Source organism: Rhipicephalus microplus, chromosome 4 (genome assembly GCF_043290135.1).
Source record: "Rhipicephalus microplus isolate Deutch F79 chromosome 4, USDA_Rmic, whole genome shotgun sequence".
NCBI lineage: Eukaryota > Metazoa > Arthropoda > Arachnida > Ixodida > Ixodidae > Rhipicephalus > Rhipicephalus microplus.
The window spans coordinates 165,223,216-165,236,751 of record NC_134703.1 but is presented as its reverse complement, the minus strand read 5'-3'; the positions used below and the strand labels follow the sequence as shown (position 1 = coordinate 165,236,751).

General features: G+C 47.8%; 1 protein-coding gene across 12 annotated transcripts in view; it reads right to left on the bottom strand.

Moving 5' to 3' along the window:
* LOC119172939 (uncharacterized) overlaps positions 1 to 13,536 on the bottom strand; it is a 1,216,589-nt gene that overhangs the window by 1,158,049 nt on the left and 45,004 nt on the right. For all 12 annotated transcript variants that reach the window (XM_075891711.1, XM_075891710.1, XM_075891712.1 and 9 more), the window contains one exon: positions 9,247 to 9,458. In XM_075891711.1, coding sequence (XP_075747826.1) covers positions 9,247 to 9,458 — 212 coding nt within the window. The remainder of the gene's footprint in view (positions 1 to 9,246; positions 9,459 to 13,536) is intronic.

Genomic DNA, 13,536 nt, shown 5'->3' with positions numbered 1-13,536 from the left:
CTTTGAAGTGTACGCTGCACAAATGAGCAGAAAACTGGGCACCTCACACCACCAACATGAACTCTGTTTAATGTAGACAACCGATATCCCAATACATCTCAAGTTTGGACTGGCTGATGTGCATCCTCCCAGTGCTCTATATGTCGCAGCTGTCACAAGATGCTCAGGTGCAGGTGATGCCACGTGCATTGCTATTTTGCGTACTCACAAGGTCGCCTGAGTTTACAAAACCAACCCGCTTCTCTCAACACTCCCCTCTCATATTGAAGCTGTGGCTGGGCACTATAGAAACGTCTCCATATAATCATCACACGCTCGAGCAAACAAGGCTTCTTCTAGCCATAGGAAGTCACAGTGCGACTGGGAAAATGGAAGAACAACACGTAAGCAAGACAGACGAGCGCCGCTCTTTGACCACGCTGTTGGACAAGCCCTGTTGAGTGTTCGTACACAGTCACAGTAGTATTGTGCCCTCCTATGGCTATGAACCAGCTTGCCCAGACCAAAGTCTCGCTTCTTTTAGCCATGATAAGTGGGAAAGTAGCTATTTATTGCAAGTGAAAAAAATGAGACAAAATGTTTGTGTCTGTATTTCTTTGAATGCAGCTGTCTTCTACCAGTTATGACAACATAAACACACCATGAAATATGTAGTTTAAGAGAGAAGAAAAAATTAATTGCCATATCTCAATCTAACTGACAATGATAACAAGATATGAAATGGTTACAAAGTCAGCATACCTATAGCTAACTCAAAATTTTATTGGACTTAATTATATTTAGACCTTTTTATCATAGTGACAACAACCTTAATGCGTGCGTGCAAACACAGTAGAGTATCTGAAACATACCTAAAATATTAATAATAGCAGATGTGAGAATTGACTTTAATACAGAATAATTTTTTCGCCTATTTCAATGCAATTATACGTGTAACTTTACTAAGTGACAGCCGAAAATAACTTAGAGAAAAACTGGGGGACCCTTAAAGGGACACTGAAGTCAAATAACAATTTACGCCGAGTGAAAGCTCAATGTATGACAACATCTGAAACGACAATATTATAAACAGCAGTGCTCTGCTTATAAGCAATTTCGTTAAATTCACAAGAATACATGCACCCCTGCAGGACATTCTCAAAATGATCCCAATGTTGTCAGACGAACCACCTACAATTGATCACTAGTAATCTATCCAGCTCCACTAAAAAGAACCTTCTGTGCACCAAGAGACGCAATAAAATACTGCTTGTTTGTTTATTTTTGAATCACAAAAAAAAAGAACCGCCAGACGTAACTATGGGGAATGGTGCGACATTGCCGGCCTTGAGTGACCAGACCACTTGCCAACATCGTCTGTATCTTATCGTCCGCATCTTGTCTTGTCACATCGTTCTAGTGCACAGGCATACGCTACCCTACCCACTATGACGATTCGCGATTCTTTTCGTGTTTAGAACCTGTTCTCGCTCACTTTGCACTCGGCTCGGCATACCCTCCGCATGTGTGCGGAAGCGTAAAAACGGCTGTTAATTTGCACGGAACGAATCACAAAATATCCAAGTCGGTGAGGCCACGAAAACCCGCCGGCGCAACAACACGATTCTTTGACCACAGCCACCAATTCTTTGAAAACCGCCGCACGCGCCGATCCAGGCGGCTGTCCATAGACCTCTGCGCACGTTTACGCGCATGTTGCGCGTTTCGCTGACCTTTCAAGCAAGCTGCCCGATCTGCCTTGTTCCCGCGTGTTTTAGTTTTCAAGGTCGCCTTCCTCCCATATCCTCCACTCTCTTCACTCTATCGAAAGTCCTTGCCCTTCCCTCGCCAATTGGCTCTTCCCTCTTGACACAACTCCTTCGCCCATCTCTACCGCTCTGCGACGCCAGCCACGCTGACTCGAATTCAGAAGTTGTTTTCAGACTAGAAACAGGCCCAGATCCGTACCACGCATTCTGGCATGCGTGTTGTGCGTGCGCGTCTTGCTCGCTCTCGGCGTGTGCGTGTGTTGTCAGGATAGCTTTTTCACGCCGCTCAACAAAACGTCGAAAATGTGCCCACTTGGCTAGGGCGTAATCCGAACGTTATGTGCCGCGTTGCGGAGCGCTTGCTCATAGCTGTTGACCACCTGGCAACCAACTTGCCATTTCAGGCGTGCCGGTATTCAACTGTGTAGATGGTGAATATTTCGAGGGCAGCGGTGACGGCTACGTGCGCACGAAACTGTTTTCGCAAGGCCGACTTCGTCGACGTCAGGCTTGATGCCAAGCCCGAAGATGCCGAACAGGACCACTCCGGCGGCGATTTGTGGTAGCGTGTCGTTGACTCCGACCTGGCAGAGCGGGTGGGACATCAGTTGCGATGGATTGATTACAGCTGATGATGATGCTGACACCGTGGAACCATGGATTAGGGCATTGTGAATTAAGTACGCGGCAAAAGTGACTTCGAGGAATTTGATTGCGAGAACGACGAAACTTAGGAGCCATTGCCTCATGCAGCTTATGCCACGGGCCTCGGTGAAGAGCACTTTGCCGTTTGAAATAAACTTGAGACTGCCCTTATCCCTCCTGCTCTTTAAAACATGTGCATCACGAAATTTTTGGGGCGAAAATTTTGTGTTTTCACACGCAACTTTTTATAAAAGCTGTGTTTCATTTGGTTCCCCAAGAAGTCGGCAGACCGCCGACTCCGTTCGCTGTAACCGATCAGCGGCGCTCGGAGACGTTCGTTGTAAGTGCGACCTTGTGCCATAGAACCAATGTACCGTATTTACTCCAATCTACCGCACTCTCGATTGTAACGCGCACCCGGTTTCCACGACGAAAAAAAAAAAAAAGAAAAAAAAAGTAAGACATCGATTGCAACGCGCACCCATTTTTCTCGTTGGCCCGCACGATCACACCACTCGGGAAAACCACTCCTTTCGGGAGCATCTTCCGTTTAATTATGAGGTACGGGGAAAGCTTGTGCCTATCTGTCGTGCAACGGAGCATTGCCGTCACTCTAGTTTTACCATGGCCCGATGTCAGCACGCGAACTTGCTTCGCCCCCTTCTTCTCGATGGTTGTGGTGCCAGGCATGTCGAAGTAAAGCGTCTGATCGGCATTCCCGATTTGCCCAAGCAGGTAGCCGTTGTTGTGCCACAAGTTTAGGATGAACCTGTGAAATCTGTGAAGCTTTTAAAAGTACTCCTCCGCAAAACTTTTCGCATATGAACGTTCACCTTCCGAGGGAAAAGCCTTTCCTCTTCATTAAGCTCGTTAGCCTGCACCTGCTCGCTTTAAACTGGCTCCACATTAGCCCTTTTTCTAAGGCTAACTGCATAGCCTACACTTGGAGCAGTTCTGTCGTCACGGGCCGCTGTGCCGCTCACTGCTCAATCACATACTCGCCGAGCAGCTCTTCAATTTGCGGAAACCGACCCTGCTGTGGTCCACTGAAGCCTTTGCGTGAATTTTTGTTGTCGACAATTTTCTGCATTCGTTTCCGCCAGTCCCGCACGCACGTTTCGGAAACTCCGAACGACTGCGATGCGGCCCGATATCCGTCCGCCTCGGCACACGCGATGACTTTTCTTTTAAAAGCGGCATCCTGGTGCACTCATCTAGTTTTTGGAGTCTGCTCTTCCATGCCGTCGATGCTAATGCACTACAAGATGACGAACTCCTCAGCACACAAACGAAAGGCCGCACATGGGAAACACACAGGCAGAAATGACCGACGTGCCATGCCGACGTACGTAGGGGGCAGCCATTTTGGAAATGCCGATGACAATAGAACGACCGTATTCATTTTTGTTTTCGTACTCGATTCTAACAACGCGCATGCGATTTATGAACTCGCTTAACCAGAAAAATGGTGCGCGTCAGATTCGCGCAATTACGGTATATTTCCACGGTCACGCGGATATTATTCGTTTTAAGCCAAAGTTCGTTTTAAGTGGGGCCGTTATATGTGGGCTCGACTGTATTAGAAGTAATCAGAGCTTGGCATTTGCTGTGCCGGCTAGCGTGCGGCTCCAAGGGCTATGTTTTCCCTCAATACCTGGCCCTAATGTTGCCAGAAACACAGGGGAATGGTGGGCCTCTCAGCGGCCATAGAAAAAAAAAAAAAAAACGCATTCATAATCAACTGAAATGTGCGCCTGCAGAAAAGAGACATCTTCACTGCAACACAGTAATACGCGGGCAGCATGTTGCCTGCTCCTTGCTGCGTCAGCACGTCATGATGCGACCATTCGCACATTCTTTCTAGTATAATACGGAATTTAATAATGGCCAGTATGACGAAACTCATGATCTGTTAAGGCTGAGAAAAATGATCTCCGAAACTTTCAGACTTAGCTTTCGAAGTAGGTGTGGGTGGCAAGGATTCCGCCAGCACTGCAAAAGCACTAAATGCTGGAGCAACCGGCAATCGGAGGTTTGCATACATTGCGATTTCCACCAAACTGACTTTCATTAATTTCTTTGCTATCTCAGGAAGACTGGGTAAACCATGACCCGCTGACGTTGCGAGAAACATGCGATCTGCTGCCCAAGCATCACCACAGAATTGCAGTGATGCATGTCTCGTTTGCTGCAGGCGCAGGTTTCGGTTCACCACGAGGCCTTTTTTTTTCCCCCTCTCTGGAAGTAGCGAGGCTGCAGTGCTTTAGCTGCCACTCATTAGAATTGCTACGTTGCATTGCCTTGTGGCTCAATCTTTTTGCTCAATCTTGACCAATCTTCACTACCTTAGCTAGTTTTTCATGCTGATTTCAAATCTCTAATTTGTTTCTTAATATTTCAAGTGGTTTAGAAAATATGAAGGTCTGAATCTTAATTTATTGCGTACAGCTTATGGGACTTTTAGGCAATTTATTCTTGCTAAATCCAAAAAGTGAATGCATAATCCCAATGCTGGAGGCTTGCTGTAGGGGGTGATGCTATCTTTATCCATTTAAAGGCATTTTATAAGAAAGAGAACGGACGAACACTTATGGCCACTATAATACAATGAATTTCTCTCACTAAAATCTTCAATGGTAATTTTTGAAGTGATGCTAGAGAAATAGAAATAGCATCACCCCCTAGATCACGTTAAGACGAATAAAATGATACCAACTTTGTTGCGTTCACTTAAGTTTAACATAGGAAAAACCCCCGTAAGGCCGAGTGCAATGTGCAAAAACATCGAACTGAGAAAAACGCGTTTGAAGTTTTTAGCAACTTCTTTTGCTAAAGTGAAGCTACAGCGATATTAATGACATCATTCTGTAGCTCTATATTATAGGATAAATGACCATGCTAAATTTCACTGTACCCACCCAGAATACTGCTCACAGCTTGTTCTAGAACTATAAAATAGTCATTGACTCAGCATAAGAATTATTTTTTTTTTACTTTGTGGTCATTCCAGTGGCTTGCAGGTGAAAGGAACACAAAAAAAGTCATGTAATAATGTTGTCCTTGGATAGACAATAGATTTACACAATGTTTAGGTCTAAAACCAAGTATATTTATTTTTGCAAAAATTCTCACTATTTGCCATCACGACTGTTTGCAGCAGACCAGGGCTGGAAGCAGAGTCCCCTGCTGGCTTGTGACGCTTTGAAAGTCTTTCCTTTATTAAACTGCTGTCGAGATGCTCTCTTCGCGATTTTTGCAGCCTGCCCTTGTTCTTCTCAAGGCTGCGACGCACCAAGTTATTGCCAGCGCTGTAGCCCAGCTTCCCGGCAATTTCCACGTTGCTCTTGGTTGTGCCTTGGTTGAAGCGGCTGATGGCTTCGGCAACTGCCCTTTCAATGCTCTGCAAGGATGCATGCAGAGTTTTGGGGGCCTGCTGCCAAATCATAGCGTGCAGGCTCTCACTTGGGTTCTGGGTGATCCCATCGCTGCACCTTTCCAAGAGGGCATTGTCGCTAAGCCGCCTAAACACAGGCTCCAATGCCTAAGTTACGAAATCAGGCAGGCTGTCCTTGTGTGGTGGCGGCTTCTCATTTTTCGCAAGAGCTCTCTGAAATCTGCACCAGGATTCAGGGCCTTCAGGGCAAAGGTCATGCTTTGGTGCCTCGTCAGTTGAGGACATGTGGTTTAAAGTTGCTAGAATAGCCTTCTGCATACCTGGAACATCGTTCCTGTGGCTTCTCAATGCGTAGCCATAGTATGAGGTGATCTTCTTTATCTTTTGTTGCGTAAGTCTGCCCTTTCCACCAAGTAAGCCACCTTGAGCTTTTTTTTTCTCTACAAGGGTACGCAAGGCAGCTCCCATACGCTCGTGTACATGACTTATGCAGTCCTTTATGGCCACTTTTATGAAGCGGTACAACTCTTTTTCTGTGAGTGCATGGAATGTTCTGCTGTCGCCGTCCGACAGCATTGTCGTATAACAAAGCTTGTGCTTTTCAAGTGACCGCTCAAACAAGCGTAGTGCTGTCTCCACTTCCATCTGGCCAGCATTACAATCAACATTCTTCTGGCACAGAGGGGCATGCTGAATGAGCCAGGCAGAATGTCCTGCTTCTCCTTCCTTGGGTTCTGTGGTGCAAGCCAGGTAAAAGTTCGATAGCACGATATGGTCTATCACGAGGCCACTATACATCTAAACACTGCAACCAACACATATATGCGAGCTATGTCCACGCTTAAGCCAGGTGCCGTCATAAATGACGTCGACGTTTCCTGGCGCGTTGCCGAACTACGCATAGAGCTCCTTGATGCGAGCAACGCTCGCCGCTTCGCATTCGGCAGCAGTCGCACAGCAGGCTTCTTTCATTATATTCATGTGGCTTTGGTAACTCTTGTGGTGAAGCCCTCGATGCGAAACATTCATCCCGGTGAAGAAGTTCGACAGAGCCGTTGCCCCCTTGCCGATACTGTTGATGGCCTTCATGGCACGCATATTAACTTCAAACGGCCTTATTTTGGCGTCGGTATCGTCGGCTATACGTGGGGACGAAAAACTCTCTTCGCAAAAGTCACAACTGCCGCACGTGACTATGAGCTTCGAACACAGCCCGCACTCTTTCTTGGCCTTTGAAATAGTGACGCTTCTTTCACCACATTCTGGGCACGCGAAAAGTCCAAATAACGAGCGTATCGCCGCCAGATCAACGATAACAAGTTCTGTCCCGTTTTCTTTGCCACCATCCTCCAGATCAATATCTAGTAACTCGAACTTACGTTCCGTCGCGCACTGCGATGCGAGTGATGCCTTCAAGCCCGCTGCATTTCTTGCGCACTTAGCAAACTCGTCCGCCGAATAAAACGCCGTGTCAATGTGGTCTCGGATGCTGCTGGAAGTGCAAGATGACGATCCGACGACCACACAATCCGATGAGGTGCTGCTGCAAGGCACAGGAGAGTGCACCGCTTCGGACACAAGCGGCCGCGGCTGCGCGCCGTCGTGGAATGCGCCGCTTCGGCGCTATCAGGCAAAATCGGCTGCATGGTGTCGGCTGCTTTCTCCTGGCGGGCGTTCCACGGGCGCCTCCATTTCTTGCCGTACGCTTGGCGTGTCTTCTTCTTTAGACGAGCGTGTCCAATCATGCCGGCAAAAGACGAAAAGTCAGTGCGTCGGTCGCGTAGCACAAGCAGGCACGTGCGGGAAGCAGACGAACAACGTACGCGAACAAGAACCGGCGGTCGACGAACAATATACAAAAAAAGGGCGGGCAACTTTGGCCGCATCAGCCAATGGGAAGCGAGGAACAGGGGGCTCGCCTGGTGCGCGCGCGCTTCGGCCAATCAGCGGTTTGGAAGGGAGCTCTGGAAAAGGGGCGAGGGCAGCCGTTCTGGCTAAGCGACGCCATTTTGAAGGGTGGCAAAATGCGCACAAAGGAATCAGCTTCAAAACAAGCCCAAGATGGCGGCGATTGGCCAACTGCCTCGCCGGCGGCGCGCGCGGGGAGTTTGAACGAATTTGACCTGCCGTGGGTTGTTTTGTGGCTCCCGTGGAGACTTCATAATCAATTTTAATCCATTTACTGATCGAATTCAGCGTTTACAATTTGAGGACACGTGCTTATAGGTCTAAAAATTTCAAATATCGCATTTTCTCAAAATCGACTTTTTGGCCATTTTTCCCCATTCTAAGACCCGCGTCCCCCCTTAAGAGTCGTCGTTTCCGCAGGTTTGTGGTGGAATCGGGATTTGGAACTGGCACATGGCATCCAAAGCTTTCAAATTAACCGGACTGTTGCCGGCCACCGCTTCAAATAATCCAGACAAGCTTACATTGCAAAATACGGGAACGTGAAAATCCTTCGAATCAAGTGGAATTTCAAAATAATTGAGTTCAAATTAATGACGTTATGCTGTATACAATGAGCATGAGAACTTTTTTAAATGGCACCATAGCGCGCGTTTTCTGATCAAAACGTGGTGATTGCTCCTTTCACTATTTGCTACCCTCCACTGGTACAAAGGTCACTCCACACGTGACAGGGGCACAACTCTCACCTCCACACATCTCGGTTGCACACAGCTCCAGAATATTTTAATCTCTTTGCCCGTAATCAATTCATTTGAAAAATTCTCGTAGAACAATGTGCTTTACTGGGAACGTAATTGCATCACTAAAATTTGCTTTGTGGTCTCGTGAGGGGTCCTTGAAGAAGTTTGCCGCATTTAATGAGCTCGACCCCAGCGAGGACGAGTGAGGCAACCTTGCTGTTCAAAACTATCACACAGTTCCAGCTGTGTTATTTTATGAATAAAGGTCTCGTTACACTCCCAGAAAAGATCAAGTTAGAAGCACGTACTTTTATCCCACAACAATATTCATCATTGTGCTTGCCCACATATCCTTTCCTGAAAGCTCGCTCTACGAAGAATGCTACGCTGCTGATAACATGCATGCCGTTCATCACCCTGAAGTACTGAATGCGTGATAATATCAGGGAAAGGCACGCAATATGGATGCCTCTCAGTGTGGCACAAAAAGACAGCCTTTTTACTGATTTTTTAAGAGTATGTTTACAGTAGACTTTTTCTGGTGTACAAACGGAAAAGCACTTCGTCTTACAACAGAGTAAACAGGGTATTATGTAATGACCTGCTTTTTCAGACGCTCAATCTCATTGAGTTTTTTTGTGGCATAGGTGTTGAGCTGTTCCTTCCTACGCCCTAGAGGTGTGGTGTTCCCTGGCACTCCAATCAAAGGGGTTGACAGACGCACATGCTTTGAATAAACAAGATAAAGATTTCCAAAGTATTCACTGGTCGATGTGACACATTAGATGGTGCACCACTGCATCCTTACATGCCAGAGCCTGCTGTGAGATGGGTTCATGCGGGCAAATACGGCAGCCGAGGAAGGCGCAATCTCGAAGTGTGCAGACGGCACGGTGGAGAAAGCCTGGTACGGTGAGCTTGGCTGTCCCAACCCCATGTTCAGGCCAGGGCTCGCATTCAGGGGCGGGGGAGGAGGAGGGTTTGTTGGAGCCAGGTAGGCGACGTGAGAGCTTGTCGATGCTGTCGGGAGAGAACACAGGGACTGTAAGCACTACATGTGAATGCAAACTAGATTTGCATGCGCCTGAATGTATTGCAAGATGTACAGTCGAACCCTGCTACAAAGAATGCTGCTTCAACAAAATTTCCCTTACAACAACAACAAAAAACGCACAAATATTCTTGCCTCAACAAACACTTTTTTCCAGCCATTCCACTGCAACAAATATTGACGATGCAATTTCAGGCTAAGATATTTAATGCCACGCAGCAAACACAATCTTGAACATTTGATGCATTTTCAGAATAAACATACACACCCGCATTGGCACTACCTGAAACCAGCACCATTTACTGGTTTAATGGATGATGATGAGTGGTGCTTTATGGCGCAAGAGCCACATGATGGCCAAAAAGCACCATTTCATGAGACGAGGGATGTGGACAATGTTTATGGTAGGTGGCTGTATAAGGGCCTTAAAATTCCACACATTGCGGTGGGTAAAACATAGCAGTATTAAAAGTATGACAGTGACGTGAAAGGTGTCTAGTGAGAATGGGTGGTGAAGGATCGTGATGGTAAACTGTGGTGACAAGTGGTATTAGCACAAATGCCTCTTGAACGCCCTTGTATACAAGGGTCGGGAGGCATGTGCTGTGTTTTTTGTAGTAACCGTAGCAGCAACCTCTCTTCAGAGGTCGTGCTACGAATTTCCAGGGTAAATCACTTGAAAGTCTTGCACCTGCTTTAAAAATGACAGCTGTGACCCGGGTTTGAAAAGTGGTTTCCTACCGATGAACATTGCAGGGTGGAGTCTTATTTTTCGTTGGTAGGCTAATGCCAAGAATTGTTTTCTAAGGGTGTCTAACTTCTTACATTCAATTAAAATGTGAAGCACAGTTTGTGCTTTCACACAATGGTGGATCCTAACCAGACAAAAGGTATGAGCGTGTTGTGTCCTATCCTTAGCCTTGTTAGTGTAACTTGTGTGCGGCGTGACTTAAATACTGCCGGCCACTGGTAACATGAAGTAACTTGGTAACATGAAGTTAATTTCGTGTGTGTTGTTGCGACCGGGGTTTCCAGACACCGGAGGTCCGGGATGAAGTTGTCGAGGCAGGAGGAAGAGAGACTTGAAGAGGGTTTATTTACAATATGTACATTGCGAACTCCCTACACGGTGAGCTCTCAAACGTGGCAGGCCTCTACATGTCTCCTAACATAGCGCTACATGGTGCTTGGTTCTACATGGTTCTGCTCGGTTCTGCTCTCGAAAAAAAGCACACACGAATGAGCCGTGGGGGCTCATTATAAAGGGTCTGTCCTCCCCAGATCCCTAGATCGGGGACCGCGTACAGAGGGCACCGTCCAACCACGGATCACACATTACCCGCGAGGGTGACGAGCACGCACGGTCCACGTGAACGTTCAAAATTGAAGCGTGGTCACTGCACGGCCATGTGGCACGAACGTGGCTCCTCCTCGTCAAGGGGTGTCGCTGGGCGAGGGGTCTGAAGTTGATGACTGCATCCATCGAAAGGGCCGCCGTAAACAAGCTTCAAATGGTCGCCGAACGACTCGTTCAATTAGCGGGACGATTTCCGGCCGCCGCCGCCGCCGTCATCTTCCAAAGAAGAAGCGGCACTTGTGGTCTCCCGAACTGCTCACGGTGTCGTGGCGGCAAGACGCCGCACCCTCCGGCCAGGGGGGAACAATACATGGTGGACACAGGCCGCCAGCCCGTTTGGCGACTAAAAAAGGAACATCAAAAGGAACGCCGATCCATTGTCAGACCTGGCGCCGGTCCTAACAGTAGGCAGCCGGTCGTTCGGTTACTTGTTTGAAGATTAAAGGAGCGCCGCTCCCTCTTCCGCTCTGGCGCCGGTCACAACAGCTCGTCCGCCGGCGGGAGAAGCGACCTGAGGGTGACCAGCTGCACAGGTTGCCCGAAGTGTCGCTGTGTAGTGCTGTCTTCCAGGCCACTGCTGATGACGCTCAGCCAAGGACTCTTTCCCTCTCGCTCCTTGTGGCTCCCCTCTGGGAAAAGCATTCATACACACCACCACAGGCACGGGAGAGCACCCTGCCCGCACTGAGACACGTCGAGTCCGACAAATTATCCAAAAGCAACCTTACTTAAGCGGTATTACCAAACACAAAGCAGCAATCGGGACGTTTCTCTGAGGTTTCACCAAAACTCCTAATCCCGATCCGATAATAATCTTCCCCTCAAACTGCTTTCAAGAAAACTAACTGTCAAGTGATGCGCTCACCGTGGCATACCCGAGTGCTTGCGTGAGCAATCCGCCGTAACCCACCAGGTATCATACTCATAAAATAAAGCATTTTACTTCACGCTATCTTTTAGTTCCCGAAATTTAGTGCCGCCAAAGCCAGTCGTCAATTCCTTTTGAGAAGACGAAAGCATAACTGCCGTGCTGCACCTGCATTAGGAACATCTTTATTATATATCCGCAAACGCACATCACAGTGCTCCTGCCTGGATGAGATACCACCTAATCGTTCCCTTGCTGTTGCCACTTTCACAAAGCATACATATAAACTCACGAGCTAGCTTTTCTTACACACCGGACACATGCGAACAAAACATTAAATGAACAACAAAAAAAAGTTTCGCATGAATCCTGAAAAATCTCGCAAGCAATAACTTTGCGTCTCTACGCTCAGTCATAATTAGTTCATAACGTTGCTCCTGCTCATTTACACGTATCTACCATGACGCAGGCTCCTATGCGTGTCGTTTATGCAATCGCACAACGCTTACCTTAGCTAAACGTACAACGCCCAAGAAATGAACAAAACCAAAATTGTGTTACCTAAACACTATTTGGTAGACGAGATTCTTAAAAAACACATTAAAATCCAAAACAACTTAAACAGTCAAAAGCAAATTTCAAAACAAAATAAATCCACTAATGACCATCGTCAAAAGCTCACGGATGTCTACTCCTTTTTGGGACTAATGCGCGGTGTCGCGTCCTGTGGGTCTTTCTAGGCGAACGGGAAATGGAACAATGGCAAAACCCATTCGCTTCGCCTCCGACCCCCGCAAAGCTCTGCGCTGACAACCTGCGTTCTTACTCTCGCTGAGTACCTCGCACTCCCGCAGTCCATCAAACATGCCGTCGATAGAGCGACGAAAGGGTCTGCCTTTCTACCCAACGTGCTTTTTTTTTTTTTTCGTTTTGTCCGGCGGCTCGGACGCATACAAACCAACTCCGGTGCCGATGACAAACGCCTAATTCTGTACGCTCTAATGCGTGTCACTATCCTTCCAATAGATCTATACAACGTATATAGGCTACCAAAATGATAGAGCGCTAACGAAAACAAGGTACAAACGAGTTATTTACAAAATCACAAAAACAAACAAAATGTTCCTTTCAACAGTCCCGAGTCGACGTTTTCCGAGAGGCTAACAGCTGTTCGCAACAACTCTGAGTCGAACTCGCGGTGGTCGCGCCCGGAACGATTTTCTCGAGAAACGGGGTCTACAACACGCGTCAATCGCCCTGCTACCGAACCCCGCGACGTTCCTCGAAGCCGACTTGCTGTCGCTTCCTGCCCCTCGAAAACCACCGACTCTTTTGCCCCGCACCCCGTCCAATGCACCGCGAGAACAACGGAAGGGTCTCTTGCCCTTCGACCACTTACGCACACCATGCGCTTCTCTTTTCTTTGTTCTCTGGCCGCTTGGACGCTTGCGATACGGCAACTTTCTTGAAATTTCGCTCCGCCATTTGAATACATTCCTCAAACGCGTCGCGATTTCTGCCTGCCTGTTTTTACGGCGCTTTCTCCGTTTTGCACGTCTCTTGGTGCCGTCTACGGAGCCTTTCGCCCATCTCTGATGCTCACCAGCACCCACATGCTCATCTGATTTTTCGCGCGGACTGTCTGGATAATTGCCTAGCAATCTCTCCTTCAAACACTGCCGCGTACGATGCGCTTTTCTTTTCCGGCGGTTCGGACGCACACGATACAGACCCGTCAGAGATGACAACGGCACTTTTCTCGCGATTTTACCACGCCGTTTGAAACCCTTACTCAAACGCGTTGTGCTCATCTCGAGCTTTG